At 37.6% G+C, this 18,428-nt stretch overlaps 1 protein-coding gene across 1 annotated transcript; it reads right to left on the bottom strand.

Moving 5' to 3' along the window:
• Positions 1-746: 746 nt before the first annotated feature.
• LOC103475636 (lissencephaly-1 homolog A-like) lies at positions 747-18,041 on the bottom strand. Its single transcript, XM_008427426.3, has 11 exons — positions 17,835-18,041; positions 11,001-11,253; positions 9,302-9,386; positions 9,142-9,216; positions 8,250-8,456; positions 6,162-6,330; positions 4,936-5,038; positions 4,604-4,832; positions 3,711-3,812; positions 3,485-3,641; positions 747-2,324 (listed from the first exon to the last, which is right to left on the bottom strand). The coding sequence occupies exons 2-11, from the start codon at positions 11,030-11,032 to the stop codon at positions 2,251-2,253; spliced, it is 1,233 nt and encodes a 410-aa protein (XP_008425648.1). The 5' UTR covers positions 11,033-11,253; positions 17,835-18,041; the 3' UTR covers positions 747-2,250.
• Positions 18,042-18,428: the final 387 nt, after the last annotated feature.

Raw genomic sequence — 18,428 nt, 5'->3', positions numbered from 1 at the left:
GAAAAAAAAAAAAAAAGGTCAACGATTTTGTGACTTATCACAAATTTTAGAAAACTTGGAAATTTTCAAGAAAAATTTTCAAAAGAAAATGTTCAACATTTGAAATTCAGAGATTTCAAAGTTTTTTCTGGTAATTTTCTGAGATCGGTCAAAATTTTTTTGCAGAAATGTACAACTTTTTTTCCTCTATAGTGGCCCTAATGCACCGTAGCAGCTTCTGCATGTTTGGTGTATTAAAAGAAAGACGAATTCAATACGTTTTCAGTAATTAGAACAGAATCTGGGTCACCGTTTCAAAACACTTACTGTATTTTGCCAAGTTTAAGAAAGAATAAAAGCTGACTTGAGTGCAGCAAAATTATCTTTTCAGTAAAAGTCTCTGGATAAACTTGGTTTTACCTTTTGTTAAAACTTGGTCATAAAAAGATGAATACTTGTGTTGCACTTTACATTTTCCTGTGTAAGAAAATTATCTTGGTAACAATTTTTACCCTGATAATTTAAAAGCCTCATCTGCATATAAACACCAAATTTAACAGTTGGGGGCCAGATAAAATCGTTAACCTTTTTTGACCCAGATGTAAATGCATTCCTTCAACACACCTGAACATAACCAGTAGCTCAACCTCATGCCTCTGGTACGCTGACGAGGCAATTCCAGTATGTTGGAGCAGGAATGCGTTAGACGCCCCCTGCAGGACGTGTAGCAGTACTGCACTCCATTAAAATGAAGCACACAGAGGAACTATATTTACAGAATTTTATTTCATTATGCTGCAAACAATGACATCCAGATATATTGATACACAACTTTTTTTATTTTATTTTTTTACTGTGCGTGTATGTGCATTAGTGAGTGTATGCAAAGAGAGCAGTGGGACCACAGAAAGCTGGATGAAAATCCTGTGACGGAGCCCTGGATCGGGTTATCAAGGCAGAGATAGCAACAGGGCACTGGGCGATTCTCTGGAGGGGCACACACACGCACACACACACACACACACACACACCTCATGAACAGGTGAGCTGACGTTTTCCTCTGTAAAACACACTTTCCTGTTGGGGGCTCGTTTGCGATCCGTTTGGTTAAAAGAAGAAAAATCAAAGTGGCGAGAAGCTTTGCCCGCCATCGGATTGGATGAGGTGGAAAGATTCTCCTGTCAAAACATAAGAAAATACAGACACTCACACCACAAAAACACAAAATCTTACCAAGTCGTAGTAGTTTCGAGCGCAAATACCTTAATTCACTTGAATTAAAACCAAACTAACTTTGAAGTAGCAATATATATGAGCTTGTTTTAAGTAAATATTGAAAAAGTACTATTTCCATTAGCAGATTATTTCACATACAACAGGAGAAAAATATCTTATTATAAGTGAAATAATCTGCCAAAAAACTACAACAGGGTTGCTAGGTGACGGACTGGGCTGGGCTTGGCTGGCGTTGCTAGGCAACGGCCTGGACTTGACTGGCGTTGCTAGGTAACGGCGCCAGTGGAACTGGGACATTTTCATCAATAATAATGAATTATTTACTTGGCACAAGCTCCTATATCTTGCTGAAAAGCTACTCAACACTCGGGAAAGATTTTGCGTTTTTGCGTTGCATGACGTCAAACTAATGCGATAAACTGTGAAGCTGCAACAGGTTTGATTATTTTCCTTCAGATTCCTTTTCCCCCATAAATGCAGCAACAGACCACAAGAAAGGAGCCATGAAATAGAAGAAAAACTAAACATAACCTAAACCCCGTCAACAGGAGGTGCCATTGGTTTTAGTGCACTCAGTTAAATCTATCTGCACCGGCACACACAGACATTTACCCTTTGACCCAGTGGGAAGTCATGACAACAGTATGGAAATTTGTAAATCTAACAGTATTGAATTATTTATTTTTTCTTGTTTGAGTCACCATGCAAAGATATTTATTATCATTTTGAGTGTTTATGTGTCAGAGATTTGCGTGACATTTATTAAGCGTATCCTACATCCAGAATAATTTACACAAAAAGGACAATAGTCATCTTAATGGGGCTGGATCGATGTAGGGAGGAGCGAGGGGAAGGTAAAGCGCATTGGTCAACTATGATTTGGAGTGCGAGAGGTGAAGGGCTGGACGTCGGGGCGGAGGGAGCTGAGGAGCGGCGGCTAGCATGGCGCGGCGGGGATCTTTTTTTGGTTTTTCTCTTTTTTTAAATCCTTGGAATCGGGGGCAGCAGGGTAGGGGGGGAGAGATGGTGGCAGTCTTAGCGACATTCCCAGACTTTGACTGTCTGATCGACGCTGCCCGTAACCACGTATGGAGCCGTCTTGTGGAAATCTGCAACAAACAAAAGAAAGATTTAAACCTGTGTTCAGGGAACCGTTTCTGGGCAGCTTCTTTGTTGTTGCATTATATTTAGCTAGCGATGCACTGATAAGAAAATTTGGGTTGATAACCGATATTATATGCATTTCTCTGTTGTTCTAACACTTTTAGGAAAAAAACCAGACCAGAAACAGACAATGGCATATCAAATGCTAATATCGGCCCAGTTTTATTTATCGGGTTGATACAATATATTAAAAAATTACGAATATCGGCCAATACCGATGTCAGAGCTGATGCATCATGCATCCCTATGTTTAGCATAATAAAAAAAATAAATAACACATTTTCTAGAATCCTTGCAGGGATTAAAATAAAAACAGAAATCAAAGTAGGACAAACTCCAGAAGCTAAAGTATGGTGAAAAAGAGGAATCCAACGAATTAAGAAGCTTTTGTTTGGCCACAGATTGCAGATAAAAATCAGTGAGTTTCCAGAAGTAACATACTGGTGTCTTATTTCATTTCTTGGAACAGTGAACCAATTATGCTGCTTTTCCACTCATGATGGAGGCGGGCCAAACAGAACCCTCCCCAACATGTGCACCACTCTTAACTTTAAACACGCCAGGAATGCTGCAAGTTTACAACAATAAAGTTTTGCCTAAAATTATCCAAATTCTGTTCAACCAGGAATTTGTTACAGATGGTAAATAAGACAGTCATCTGTAAAAAAAAAAAAAACAAAAAAACCCCAACAAGTACCATTTTAGAAAAACTGTTTTTTTCTACATTCTCTTAAAAAAAAAAAAAATGTTCTTGAAACTTATTTGGAAAATCTTGCATTACACCAAACTGTCTCCTAATGCACCGATTTATTAGCCAACTGATTTATCTGCGACATTTATTTGATTCTGGGAGATTGTGATCGGCCGACACATGTAAAGAATCTTATCTACGTCAGCAAAGATTTTTAAAAAAAATCAGCCACAGTGCTTTCCTACAGTCCTGTGAGAGGCTGGACCAACAGACCGGCCCGCCGGGTCATATCTGAACTCTTTCAGCCAACAGTAGTCACCTCACTGATGCCAACTCAGAAACTTTCTTGCTATATTTAGCGACATTTCAGACAAAAAAAAAAAAAATGGTATCAATGAATTAAAAGAATCTCACCCAAAGAGGTAACAAAGTGTTCATGAGCAGATAAGGTCTTCATGCAGCGTTTGTTCTTGTAGTCCCAGATCCGGATTGTTTTGTCGTCGGCGCAGCTCACGATGAATCGTCCTCCAGGATGAAACAGTATCCCACGCACCCAGTTGTCATGTCCCACCTGAGGACACGAGGCTCGTTACCCAACGCTCGGCCAGAAACGCCGCCCAGCGTCCTCCCTGCCACTCACCAGAGTCATGAGGCAGATCCCGATGCTGACGTCCCACATTTTAATCGTTTTGTCTCTGGAGCCGGAGAGCAGGAAGGGGCCAGGCTTTCCACTCCTTTTACTCTGCAAAACAGAAACACAGGCGACGGGGTGACGCATCGAAAAGGCTGTAAATCAATTAGTCGCATGATAAATTAAAACAAACTCAATAATTTACATTTGGATGATTTATAATTTTTCTCTCTCTACCGAAAACTGGATGAGAAAAGTTTTCAGTCTGATGCTTTGTTTTGTTTTTGAAAGACAATTTTGTTTAGAGACATTTTATTTGTTGTTTTATTTATTCTGTATATTTAAAATATCTTCCAGTTCCAGTATTAAATGTTCATTAGGAATTAAAGTTTATTGCTCTTTGAGAATATGTTCTCGTATTACTATGACATCACCATTATGATACTTGAAAACAACATTATTGTTTATCACAAAAACTTCCAGGACGATTTCTTTGTCATCATTGCAAACCCACAAATAGATATTTCACTTTTCTGCTTTTAAAAGATAAAATATAAAAAAATGTTTACAAAACTGTAAAATTTTCCAGTCTCATTTAATCTGGGACGTTAAACTCTTTTCTGATAAACTCTGAGTTTTCTCTTTGTAGTTGTCGTCTGTAGAGTCCCATTTGGAGAGCCGACACAAATCCCCAAAAATCCCACCCTGCGATGCACAGCGACATCTGCACCCATAATTTACTGACAAAACCTGATATTCAACAACGTCATCTTTCACACCAGAAGGAGCAGAGGCATCGAAATATTATAAATACGATTCATTTGAGAAAACAAAAGGTATTTACAGGCATACCGTCTGGATTCTCAACTCGGCGTCCTTGTCAAAGGAAAAGGTGGGGTTACCTCTGAGCCTGTGGCCTCCAGGACGGTGGGGTGGGCGCTGTCAGGGGCCCAGGCGATGCACTCCACCACGTGTTCGTGCTCCCGCAGCTCCGCTTTGCACTCTTTGGAGGCGACCACCCAGACGCGCACAGTCTGGTCGTTGGAGCAGCTGGCGATCAATGAGCCGTCCTGGTTCGGGCGAACCATCCTCACCCACTCCCTGTGGCCTGTGAATGTCTTCACACAGTACCTACACACACACACATGCAGCTCGACTTACACAAGTGCACTTCTGCTGCAAATTAGTTATAAAAAAATCTCCATAAAACATGTAAAATGAAATGCGAACTCACCCTGTGGCCACCTCCCACATCTTGATGGACTTATCTCTGGAGGCAGAAACTATGTGGTCACCGTTTGGCATGATTGCTACGGACGACACGTTGTGATCGTGGCCTGAAAAGCAAAGTTTCGCCTTTAGTCACTGATCTGCGTTTGTCTTCATTATTTTAGGTCAAAATGGAGATTCTTACAAATCACCACCCTGCTGAAAAACAGCCTGCTTCAATTTTCCATCAGGTAAATGGATCCGATAACATATTTAGTCAGATGAAACCCAAAAACATCATTCATATGCAATGTTACAGGGGTGTCCAAAGTGTGGCCCGGGGGCCGTTAGTGGCCCTTAGGTTGATTTTGAGCGGCCCACCAACTGCAGTTCCAGAATGATACAAACTCCAGAACAGGGTCTTGATGCAGACGGAGACGTTTCATTTATGATAAGAATAAAATATAACCAACATAATTTATTGCAACATCCCAAAGTATACAAAGTTTAAAAACCAGGCTTTATAATAAATAGAACCACGTCTATTAAAGATGATATAAATTTTATTAAAATTTATGTAAGAAATTAAATTTATTAAATTAAACTTAATTTATTTTATGTAATTCAATGTATTAAACAAGTTTAATTTAATCCATTTAATAAAATAATTTGTTAAATTTATGGTATGATCTAAATCGACTTTAATTAAACAAGTTTAACTCATTAAACTTGTTTAATAACTTGTTTATTAAACAAGTTATTATTTATCATGTGTAATTAAATTTTTTTTTTATAAATTAAACAGAGAAATTAATTTCATGTTTAATTTATTAACCTTGTTTGATATATTTCATTAAAATATAACAAACATTTCCACTGAAAGTGGCTTAATAAGACCTGAATAAACTTCTTCAGCTGACCCACAAAAAAAAAAAAAAAAAAAAACTTAATATAGGAAATGTGCAAAATCTTGTTTACATTTTTGGATCTACAATGAATAACATTATTTTACAGCATAGAATTACTACTTAATTTGCTTGATATTACGTTTATTTTCTTCATTTTCTTTTTTTACTTGACTATTTTGACCCATGTGACAAAAACATTTTCTAATAGAGCTGCCATTTTTCCCCTTAGTGTTGGATTGTACACATTTTTTTTTTTACACGTAATTCAGAACCCAGATGTGGCTTTAGCATCTGCAGGCGTGTCGCTCTGAAACGGCGTCATTAAATCTGTAAATGTTCTCACCGTGCATCGTCCTGATGCACTCAAAGCCCTGGAAGTCCCAGAGTTTGATGCTCATGTCAGCCGAACACGAGGCCAGCAGCTTCCCCGTCTGGTCGAAGGAGATGTCCTGCACCGAGTCCGTGTGTCCCTTCAGGGTTCGTTCAAAGTCTCCTGCCTCGTAGTCCCACACCTGAAGGCACACAGGAATCAGTCAGGGGCTTAAAACTAAAATCCTAAATAGAAAAAAAACCTAAAAGAATAACTACAAACTGGGACTGAACAGAGAAATCAGCCACGTTAAATAAAAAAAACATCTTTAACATCCATGTTGGACCTGGAAAGCTTTTTGACTTTAAGGTAAATGTTTTACTGTCTGGAGGGACTAAACATGCAGACTGATGCTTTAGTTATGGCAGCTAAAATCAGTTTAAAATATTCACTCTAATCAATTTGTTTTTGTTCCAAAACCTATAGAAAGCTGTGTTTTACACAGCTTTCTGCTGCCAAAACAAACTGATACTCAGTTCAGGAAGGCTGGAAAATATTGTTTCATGTCTTCTCTACATAATTTATGCTATTATTAAAGATAAAATGTAATTTGCTGGAACTGTCACAACATTCTGATCAGTGCAGATGATCAAGCAAAATGTGTTTTAGCAAAGGAATCCAAAGACTCGCTGAGAAACCCAGAATAACACAAACAGTTTTTCAATTTCACATAAAATCAAATTCTAACAAATTAAACTTAAAAGCAGTGCAGGTTTAAGAAGAAACATTTACAGATTAGGATCTGTGCTTTGGGTTTAGAGCAAACAAGACAGGAATCGTCCCGTGTTCTCATAGATGAGAAGTGACACAGCAGAAAAAGGAGAAGGAGGGAGGCGGCATGTTAATGGGAGGAAGTGAGTATAAAACGGAAAGCAGCCTCTGATCTGCTGTGAACTCCAGGGTCAGAGCCGCTCAGGATCTGCTGCATGAGTTTTAACCACAGCTTTTATCATCCTGGATTTAGTCAGGAAACACCTGAAACTCCATCAGGTCAATGACCTAAAACAAACAGCCAGAGGTGGAACGGGTTGATTTATATCAAATAATTAAAGTGCTAGAATGACGATCCAAACCGTTCGTCAATAAAATACATTCAGCATTTATGATTATATCTTAATAAAACATAAATGGTCTAAAAGGTACGAAAACTATTGTAAAGCACTTAAAAATAAGAGTTGGGTAGCAGCTACTTGCATTTAGTTGAGTAACTTTTTTGACAAAAATGTACTTTTAGGAGTATTTTTACTACTCTTTACTTTTACTTGAGTAACTTTATTATGAAGTATTTCTACTCTTACTTCAGTTATACTTCTGGATTTTCTACCCACTGAATGAAAAAAACAAACAAGTTTTAACCCAAAATTCACCAAACACACACAGCTGCAGTTTCTGTTAAAGTTTCATCAGTTCTTTCTGAAATAAACTGATTTAGAAAAATGTATTTTGTCTGATTTGTTATTTTTATGAATTATTGTCGTTTGGGTCCTTAAAATACAAAAATCTGTCAATGTCAAATTTATTTATATATCACTTTTAAAGACAGGTTTAAGACTGCACCAAAGTGCTGGGGAAAAAAACAATAACAGAATAAGTTGATAAAAAGAAATAATACAAAAAATGCCTCTGATTATGTAATTTTTAATATTAAATGACTGATAATTTGAATAGTTACTCAGTACTTAAGTCGACTTTTTACCAAATACTTTTTTACTCTAACTTGAGTAATTTCTTAGACGGGTACTTGTTACTTTTACTTTAATAAAAACATGTTGAAGTACTGCTACTCTTTCACTCTGCCCACCTCTGAAAATAAATTAATGTTAATCTACCAGCTCCATCTTTAAATTGTTTTCATAAACATGCAGCGCATTTATTTTATCCGGTTACAGTTTAAAGTGAACGTGCATGTAAAGATGGCACCAATGTATTCCCGTAAGGGTGCTAGCTTTGTTTGATTTATGCTGCAGTAACGCTTCTATGCTGAAGCTGAAACCTCAGTGAAATGTATCTCATGCAGTCAGCGTGTCACACTGCATGTATCTCATGCAGTCAGCGTGTCACCTTGATGGTGGCATCTTCAGAGGCCGTCACCATGACAGAAAACACGGGGTGGAAGATGACCCGTGTCACTGGAGCACGGTGCCCACTCAGGGCGTATCTCTCCGGGGGGCGGGGAATCCACTCCTTCGGGTCTCTCTTTTGACCGATGGGTCCGCCGTGCGTCATGTCCTCCTTCACCTCATTCAGCTTCGACTCCAACTCCATCACCTACACCAGCAAGGAGAGCGTCTCACAAACAGAACCAACGCTCATTCTCACTTCATTAGCCCAGGGGTGTCCAAAGGGCGGCGCGGAGGCCACTTGTGGCCATTGGAGTGATTCAAGAATGACACAAATGAAAACTTTCCAATTTTCAGTCATGGTAAAATGATAACCAAAACAATGGAAACTGTTAAATACAATACAAAGTATTTGTATTTTTATAACCGAGCGTTTATAAAAAGTAGAACTTTGCTGTTCCTAAATCAGCTTTTATTTTGAAAGAAAGCAACTCAGATCTTATTCTTATAACTGAATAAATTTGTTCAGTCGAGCCCAAAAGAATTTGAAAAGAATTTTATGAGACCGTCTTGGGAAAATAGAGTGTCTTCAGTCAGAGGTTTCTTCAAATTCACTGTAACACAGACTGCTACAGGAGCCATTTCCTGCCAACAGTCATCCTTTACATTAAGAATTTGAATTAATACGAGTTATATTTTTTTATTTTAATTTGAAAACTAGATTCAATTTCTTTTAATACAGAAAAATGTGCAAAATCATTTTAAAGTGTTGGCTCTATCCTTTTTCTACAAAAAGACAACTGTAATTGCTTGATTTTATTTTAACCTATTATAACTTGCAAAATGTTTGGTCACCCCTGGATTAAACATAAGTGTATAAAGATTCTCCTTACCTTCTTTTGTAATCTAATAACAGAGGTCCATTTCTTTTCCAAAAGCCCGGCATACTTCTTGTCTACCTCTTCATTCTATGACCAAAGCAAACAGATTCTCAGAAAGGAAGCCCCTCCCATTAGGAAAAAAAACATTATTCTTCAATTTGTCGCTCCTTACAATATCTAATTCTGCTTCTTTCTTGAAGGTAGAATAGGCTTCCTCGTATCCATTGGAACGAAGATAGTCAGCTATAGCCCGATTTCTAGAAAAAGAAACAGTATTAGTAATCTGAAGGCCAATTTCATCCCACTTACAGTTTGTGCTCTTTATCTTGAATATGCCATAAATCAGTTGAATGTCTGCACATAAACCGTGACACCATTTAATCGACACTAGCCGACGTTCCTCCTTAAAATATGGCAGACCGCGCCCAGGCAAACAGAGGAGCGTCTAGCAGCTCAACCCTAAATGTCAGCCTGAGCAAACAGAAACGAATCACATTTTTCTGGAAAAAGACCAAATAAAAATAAAGAAAAGGTGTGCTGGGAAACAGTGCTGCTGCTGCCATGGAAACCATCGACTCGTCATGAAGGCAGATGAGGGAGCCGGGTGGTGCAGCGAGGTTTAACACAAATACGGAGACACAAAAATTATATAAATGCGGAAACAGGTTCTTTTTATAAGATGGAGGGTGAATATTTCATGAGTGAAGTGCTAAATTTAGGCTGAAGCTTCTGGGCTTCTTTGGAGTCGCCCAGACTGTTGCAGACTACAAACTTTAGGCCCTCGCTGCTTTAATTCAACTTGGCCCTCAAACATTAGAATATCAATGGGATTAGCAGCAATAAGTAAAAAAAAAATCATTAAATATTGATTGTCTGCCGTCTGTGCTTAACCAGAGGTGCAGGTCATAACGGCGTAACGCTCGTCGGCCCCCATCCCCCTTCGCTTCTTTCCTGCTATGATGGAGGTTATGAAATATTCACCAAGCAGCTATCAAGTGAAGCGCCTGCAGCTCACGTCTCTTCAGGCTCCGCCACTGATTTCAGATTGTTGTACAACACCAGGTGTCAAACTCAAGGCCCATGGGCCAAATCCAGCCCGCCACAGCTTTTTATGTGGACCTCTAGAGTCTAGACTAAACACTAAGTGTGCTTAAATATTATGCTATCAATCAAATCAATGCAGTTTTTATCTTCTTACTGCCACATTATATCAATCAGTCCCTCCAGTTTCTTGAGTATTGCGGAAATTCACGCAAAAAAAAAAAAAAACAAAAAAGAAAAAACAAATCCCCGCATTTTTTGTGCTAATAATTGGGATTTTATTGCAGATTTTTCTCAAAAATTGTCAAAAACTTTTTTACTTGTACTACACAGCTGCCTCGGATTTATTTAACGTCAGATTAAAGTCCATGACCTATACAGCAAGTAATAAAGTCGCATTTACGCATTAGCACAAATATTTTCAAATTAGTATCACAAATACTTAAGATTTTCTTGCAAAAAAATAAATAAATCACTAAAAGAATCACAAAATCCTGGAGGGGCTGAAAAGATGTGCAATGATATTTTATTTTAAGAATTAATTGATATTTTAGCCGTTTGCGAACAGGTTTTATCAGTACATTCTGGCACATCCGGCCCCTTAAGAGCATTCAAGTTCTTGATTTGGCCCAAAACGAAAATGAGTTTGACGCCGCTGTTGTAGAAGATTTCATTTCGCCTCTACAGTGTGGACTTCTGGACCGGCTTCAAAAGGGAAACGTGCGATGCGCCGCAGTGCGACTAGCCAACCTGCAGGTGCTGCTGGTAATGAGCTGCAGCGTGCATGTCTGTTCTTGCTCACACGTAATCCTACTTATAATTGCACTCACAGTTCATCTCTTTGTCTCTGTGACAGCACCATGGCGGCTGCTGTTCGCTCCCTCGCGGGGAGGTGAGGCTGAGGTGAAGCGCTGGGTGGGGAGGAGCCCAATCCCGCCGAGGATCGCAGGTGGCGAAGGGAAAGCCGCTCGGAGGAGGACGGCGAACCTGGAGGAGCTTCTGCTGTGCCGCTATGAGGCGCCGAGAAAGTTTACGACGGTCCAAATGTCACCCGCTCAGTCAGTGGCACAACATATCCGTCACCTGATGGAGAGAAGGAAAACGCTGATTAATGTTTTTAGAAGAACTCCATCTTCATTTCAGGAAGCTTTTGAGTTGCTTAGACAGAAAGTTGTGAAAATTTTTTATCCTTCATTAGTGGAAAGAAAGTAAAACAAAAAATAAATATTTAGATTTAAGTAGAAAGATTGTTTTTATAAAACTGATGCTAGAAATGTAAAATCTTGAATCACAGAAAATTGCACTAATTTATTACTGAATATGCACCTATCTAGACGTAAAATAAAAAGTTAGGAAGCAAGCATACAGCTCTGGAAAAATTAGGAGCCCAATGCACTGAACCCCATTAAAACCTCCGGGTTTTATTGATACCACCAAATATTGATTTCTGAACTCTTCCCGAGTTAAAACATTAGTTGTTGTTGTTTCTAAATGAATATGAACTTGTTTTCTTTGCATTATTTGAAGTCTGAAAGCACTGCAACTTTTTCATTATTTTCTGCAAATAAATACTACATGTTTGCTTGTAGTTTCAGAGACGTGTCATTAGTTCAGAGGAAAACAAATGTTCATTTTACTCAAACACATACATAAAAGGAGTAAAATCAGAGAAACTGATCATTTTAAGTGGTCTCTTAATTTTTTTGCCAGAGCTGTGTATTAAGAGAAAAGTTAAGAGTCACATGTTTCCTCCTGACTGGAGAGGCAACAATCAGGAAATTCAGATTTCTGGTTTTCTTTAAAACCACAGCTGCCAAGTATGATTTTTTTTTCTAGAGAATATTTAAGCTGCATCCCTGCTTTGTTTTAATTTTAAAAAATGTCACTAATGCCGATCATAAAAAAAGTGCTTCCTGTTCTTAGTAGATGCAGTCGTTTTGTTTCAAACAGAAAATGAAGGAATAAAAATTATTATATGATTTTCAGCTGGCGAGTTAATTCGACATAAGCTAAATTATGAACTTTTTACAACCTTCAATCTGATGGATCCGTTTGGGAGAATCCCATCACTCACCCCCATGATGTGAATCATGATCTCTCTACATTAATGTTCACAAACAAGCGACAGGTTAATGTATATTTTTGTGATAAGTCCCAAAAATATGTCACATCGTACTCGGACAGACTCAATGATCTGGCCTTTAAAATCAACCAAATGAAAAAACCTCTGGCTTTTTAACGGTTAATTCTAGGGGTATACGGACCGATTTATCGGCCAGCTGATATATCGGTACCGATTTCCTTAATTTTGGGAGATCTGTGATAGGCCCATTTTTACATGTGAAGCCGACCTTATTTCGGCCAACATCTAAAAACCCTCTTCTGCTCTGCAGGTAGGTTTGGCTGACAGACTGGCCCACCAGGTCAGGTCTGCACGTTTACAGCCAACAATAGTCAACCCCCTCTTGCCAGTTCAGCAACTTTCTTGCTATACTGAGCAATATTTCAGACAAAAACAATTGGTATTGACCAAAATTGGAGTCGGCAGGTTAGGCTTTTTAAAAAGATCGGTAATTGGAGATCGGCCAGAAAACTGCAATTGTTGAATCCCAGCGAATTCACCACTAATAACCACTTCTGATCAGATTAATACTTTTTTACCAAATAGCTAAGTTGCAATTAATGCACGTCATAAATGTCTGAGATACAAAAGAAGCTGGATAAATGAAAACATCTGCTGATCTTCCTTGTATAACTGAGGTTTTATTTAAATTCTCAGTCAAAACAAAGAGTCTGAAATAATATTTCATCCAAAGTTTAAATATTTTAATCCTGATTTTAGTTTAAGTCTGAACAACACAAAGTAAAAACACCATTCAGCGGCTGAAAACTAGTGTTCATTCTTGAACTCCAGTGAAGGTTGGTGCTGTAAAGCGCTAAGCTGCTTAGCAGCTACACCAGACAACATAAAGTCTGTGTGTGTGTGTGTGTGTGAGAGAGAGGGAGAGAGAGAAAGAGAAAGAGAGAGAGAGACGGACCACTAGTCCTCCATACAGCTGACGGTGCAACGTAAAGGAGAGACGGGACGGCAGCTAACAGGATCACTAAACAGATAGCCAGGACTTTAACTAGACCCTGTCTGGGATTAGGTGACGTTATCGCCTTGCGTTCTGTTTGCTGCAAAATATATCAATTGAAAAGCTTAATGGCTACAAAAATGGGCTTATTAATTTGACTTCAGCTCCCCTTGATGCCCAGATGCGATACGTACTTTATGAGCTCAAACAGAGTGGTGGGCACATTGTGACCAGGTCTGTCACAATAAATCAATTAATCCCAAAATAATTAAAACAAGCTCAATAATTTCCATTTGCATGATTTATCGTTTCTCTTTCTACCAAAAACTAGATGAAAGTCTTCTGTCTTTGAAGAACAATTTAGTTTGCAGAGACTAAATAATCCATTTTATGTGTTGTTTTGTTTATTTCTTTTAGAAACATTTTATTGTCTTCCAGTTCCTTTGTTAAATGTTCATTAAAATATAAAGTTTATTGATCTTTGAGAATATGTTCTTGCATTATCATGCCATTATGACCATCACTTGAAAATGGTCTCAAAAAACAATATTATCGTTTATAGCAATAACTTCTGGGACAATTCATCGTCCAGCAAAATTTGTTATTGTGACAGCCCCAATTGTGATGAAGCAAGACAAAGAATAAAGTCAGGAATATGTGATTTATTCAAAATTAAAAATCTTATTATCCAGCAACAATATCACAATTACACGTTTTCCTGATGTCATGCAAACCTAATGGACACTAATGGATGTTTTCCAGTATGGTTTTGATTCACTCTCCATATTGTTTCATGAAAAATTAGTCATTAATAAGATTTTAACTAAAACTTACATGTCTAAAATTATTCAAGCCACTGATGTGAGCTCTCTTTATAAACCAGCAAACATATGAGTTACTGAAGTGAGAACAGAGCAGGGATTTAGCCGGTTGACCAAAAGGCCACGTTCCAAACTATTGCATAAACATAACGGTCGGCGGCTTCGGCACCTGCTGAAGATTCCTGATCACTGAACTGCAACTGTCACCCAAACACTTTTAGAAATTTGTGATACTTCGAGTCTGGGTCTTCGTTTCACTTTTTCAAATGGCATCAAATTGTTGCAAAACTTCTTACCCTCACACTGACAATGTATCGTGATCTAGACGTGGTGCTCAAGCAAGAGAACAAGAGTCATAAATAAAGAGGAAAAAAAAGGTGCAAAGTCTGATCTATGTATCAGTTTATCAAAAGAAGGAAGGCTAAGACGTGCAATTGTCTAAATTAGAGTCCAATTCTCAGAACACAATGCCGGCACTGAATGAGAGAGAAAACAGCAGCACCTAAATTCCAGCAATGCCTTCAGGTGACATTTGTTTCAAAGTAAATATTTTCTTTTGAATCTTCACTCTATATATAAAAACCTAGGCTGTTCTGTTGCTAGAGTATCAGCTCTTATATGTATGCAGCGTAGAATTAAATCAATATATTTCTATGAAGAGCTGCCTGTACAAAGAATAAAGCAGCAGTCTCTCCTGTTTTCCTGCAGACTAGTCCAATAATTTGTAAATCTCTTATCAGAAGTACATAAACATACACCATGTTCTCTTCGTTTAAAATATTAAATAAAAACAAGTGTGCAGGTGAACAAAGCCACCATTAGGTAGCAGTTTTAGACTGACATTACTTGAACTTTATTTTTAATTGCACTGAAACACACAGTAGTGCTGGTTAGTAGCACCTCCAGGTGGAGCAATGTAATTATTTCATTTTGAACAAACTACAACTCCCAACCATTAAACCAATCAACATGTTAGAGAAAAAGAAACTAAATTTAAAAGAAATGTAACATCTTAGTTTTCTACTTTGTTTTAATCTGCGACCAAAACCTCAAACATATTAAGTAGACAATGAGAACAGCTCATACTTAATCTATGTCAGGTTAAAATAAAGTGAAAGGCTGATTGTCATCTATGATAGTTTATGACTCTTTTAATGCATCATCCTGCAGTTTGTGTCACGTTTGAGTCGAGCTGTTCAGTTTGACCTCTAAGCTAAACGAGTCTCTGAGAGGTCAGGTCAAACCAGAAGGTGTTTGTTTACAAACCAGAACAGCTCACAATATTTCAAACCATTATCTGGTAATCTCTGCCAAATTTAAACTTTAATACTAGAGAGGAGACACTTTAATAAGTCTTTTGCAAACAAAAATTAAAAACGCTGTAAAATCTAAGTTAATTTACTCAATTAATGAGCATTCACTGGGTTATCTATGGGAAATGCATTTCTTTACTGGATAAACATTAAACCACTGACTTTTTCTGTCGCAGCAACAGATAGTCAAATTAATCCCTACAGAATAAACACAAATGGTTTAGCATTGATTTTATCTTATGCATCCCTATTTTAAACATTTCCTGGTCATTTCACCAACATTATGAATCTTTAGCTTTATCCTGTTAATCTTTGCTGCAAATTCTTTAATAATTAGCTAATAAGAGGATGAAAACTGGAAGGAGGGGAGAGGAGATGGTTTCGTCTTATCCCTCAGCAACAAACCTGTTTAGCGTCTTAAATTCAAGTACTTTCTGTCAAAGATGAAATTAGAGACTATGGTTTATTGCAAACTGTCAAACAGGAAAAGATGTTATCGGTTCCAGATTAAAGCTGTACAATATATCTAATCAGTCTTCTTTGCAATATCAGCATGTGTGAAAATGTAACTGCAAATGTTTGGTTGGTTATTATATTTCAAGTTCCATTCAACACTTGCATGGATGACGATTTCCCTCAATACCAACACCTGAGCGCCATACACAAGCTTGATTAACAGTGCTAAGACCCTCCTCCTGGCTCTGATTGGTTCTCACCAGAGGGAAAACTGAGGAGCTCGACTTCTTTCCACAAATGATCCGTCTCGTATTATACTATCACAACAGTGATTTTTAACAAATAGGTAAAGAAAATAAAATAATAAATAATAATAATAAAATTTCAGGCTATTTGCTAAGGAGAAATAGTGTGAATCAAATCATAAGAATATAATGTAAAATTAAAATCAATTTTAAAACGAGTAATTATGATTACTTCGTTAATTGAGTGAGTAATGAAGTTTACATGGAAGAACTCAGAGATCAAATGGCAACCCAGGCACAAAATGGGGATACATGTTGTCCAAAGGTTGCATTGATCTGGAGCTGAGGATTAAGCAAGAAATGGTTCTCCATTACTATGCATGTGCCACAGCAGACCAGAAACTGGCTGTTCAAAAAATAAAAAAAATTTAAATGCGGTAATACAATGAGATAAATAACCTAACCTGATGATAATGCTAATCCGCCATCTTATTTCAGGAAAAATAACTAGAATCAGTCATTTCAAAGAAACAATAGTAAGAAATAAGATTAATTTTCAGTTTTATAGGCCAACAAATGAAACAAAATTGGGGGGGGAAATGTAATGAAATTGTATATTCTTATAAATCTACTGTTGTAATTTATCTGACATTTAGAGCAGAGTTTATTAAAACTATTAGCTTGTCTGTATTCTAAATATTTAATGGCCAAAATACCTCATGCATACATCATACATATTTATAAGTATAATGGGAGTGATCAATATTTTCATGCAAATCTGACATGTTGCTTCCATAGTCAACATGCATAACCCACCACAAACCATGCAGTGCAACAGGAGGTAATAATTCGCATGCATACATTTATTTTCACTGATTAAAACCAGTTAAATATAGCTCAACTGTTACAATACTATATTGTAATACTATTCATGATTTAAGACGAACTTCACACTAATTTAAAATCCCAGAACCTCATTTAGTTGCGTTTATTTAGTAACAAATTTTCCAAAAAAATCGTTTTTTTTCTGAGCTTCTAGAGGCGCAAGGGCAACGTTGCAGCAGAGGCTCATCAGCAACGCCCTTTCCAGCTAAGGGTTAGCTTAGCACACTAAACACCAAGCTCAGCTGTCAAGTGTGAGCAAAAGATTTATACAACCACGGTCAACAACACGGACAGGGCATCTACTCTCAAGAACCAATGGCTCATCAACATAGCACTGCTTAATAAAAATAAACACAATCATCGGTGAATATAAGTAACTTAAGTATGAATAACACTGTTTGTATATTAGATTAAACACTCAGTCAAATACGAGTTGAGCGGAACACATCCAGTTAGGCCAACAACAGAAATAAGGTTAACTCTGACATTTTAAGTGTTAGTAACAAACCTAATAGGCTCAGAACTTCCAAAAAAGGCGTAGCTAACGTTAGCCACCTAGGCTCCAAAACAACTGTTTTGATGCAAATCACGCACTGATGAAGAAGATCACGTTTGGTTCTGAAATAACAAAAGCTATCTGCATAGGCAAGTAAAGCCGTAAAATACCCACAGTCTTTAACTAGCTGCCTTAAACAATGACAACTTTGACTCTTCACTTAGCTTAGCCTAGCTTAGCTTTCGGCCTCTCCGCCATTTTGAGATGGGAACGGGAAAGCGCAGACACTGCAGGCGATCCCTCGTCAAAATAACAAGTCTAACTAAGTGCCAAAACAAACGAGCAAACGCATCTGCGAACTTCTAACTCACCATTTTACACATGAAGAACTTCATATTTCTCTTAGCAGGCCTGTGCATGTGCTGGGGCGTTGCGTGGGTTGACTGCGGTATCGTGACTTTTCACATCAGCCGGCACGGACGGTCAGATTTTCTCTCTCCCACCGCAGTCGCCCGGCCCCGGCTAACGGTCGCGATTGGACGCCGGTAGCGCGCACGTTGAAGTGGGCGGCGGCGCGTAACGGGCACACCTCACGCTCATGGTTTTGAAGGAAAATACGTCAACAGTTTTCTTTAGAATATTGTTTTCATTGAGGAACATTAAAAAAAGGGATTCATTAAAACTTTCAAAAAACAAATTAAATAAAATTTAGTAAAAGTAAAATACAAAAATGTAAAAGTCTAGTGGGCGAATTTTATTAGACTGTTTTTTAATTATGTAACTTTAGTCATTTTATTGTATTCATACATGACATGAAAGGGGAAAAAAAATTTTTTGTCAATTTTTAGACAACTTTGCACATCAAGTATAAATTGATATGAATCAGACAATTAAAAAAAATTTGCCAAATATAAATTGTGTTTTTTGTGAGCATGTTTTCTATTTGATTTCTTATCTATGATGAT

The sequence above is a fragment of the Poecilia reticulata genome, chromosome 14, assembly GCF_904066995.2.
Source record: "Poecilia reticulata chromosome 14, P_reticulata-male-v2, whole genome shotgun sequence".
Lineage (NCBI taxonomy): Eukaryota > Metazoa > Chordata > Actinopteri > Cyprinodontiformes > Poeciliidae > Poecilia > Poecilia reticulata.
The sequence above is the reverse complement of the archived record's forward strand: the minus strand, read 5'-3'. Positions and strand labels throughout refer to the sequence as shown.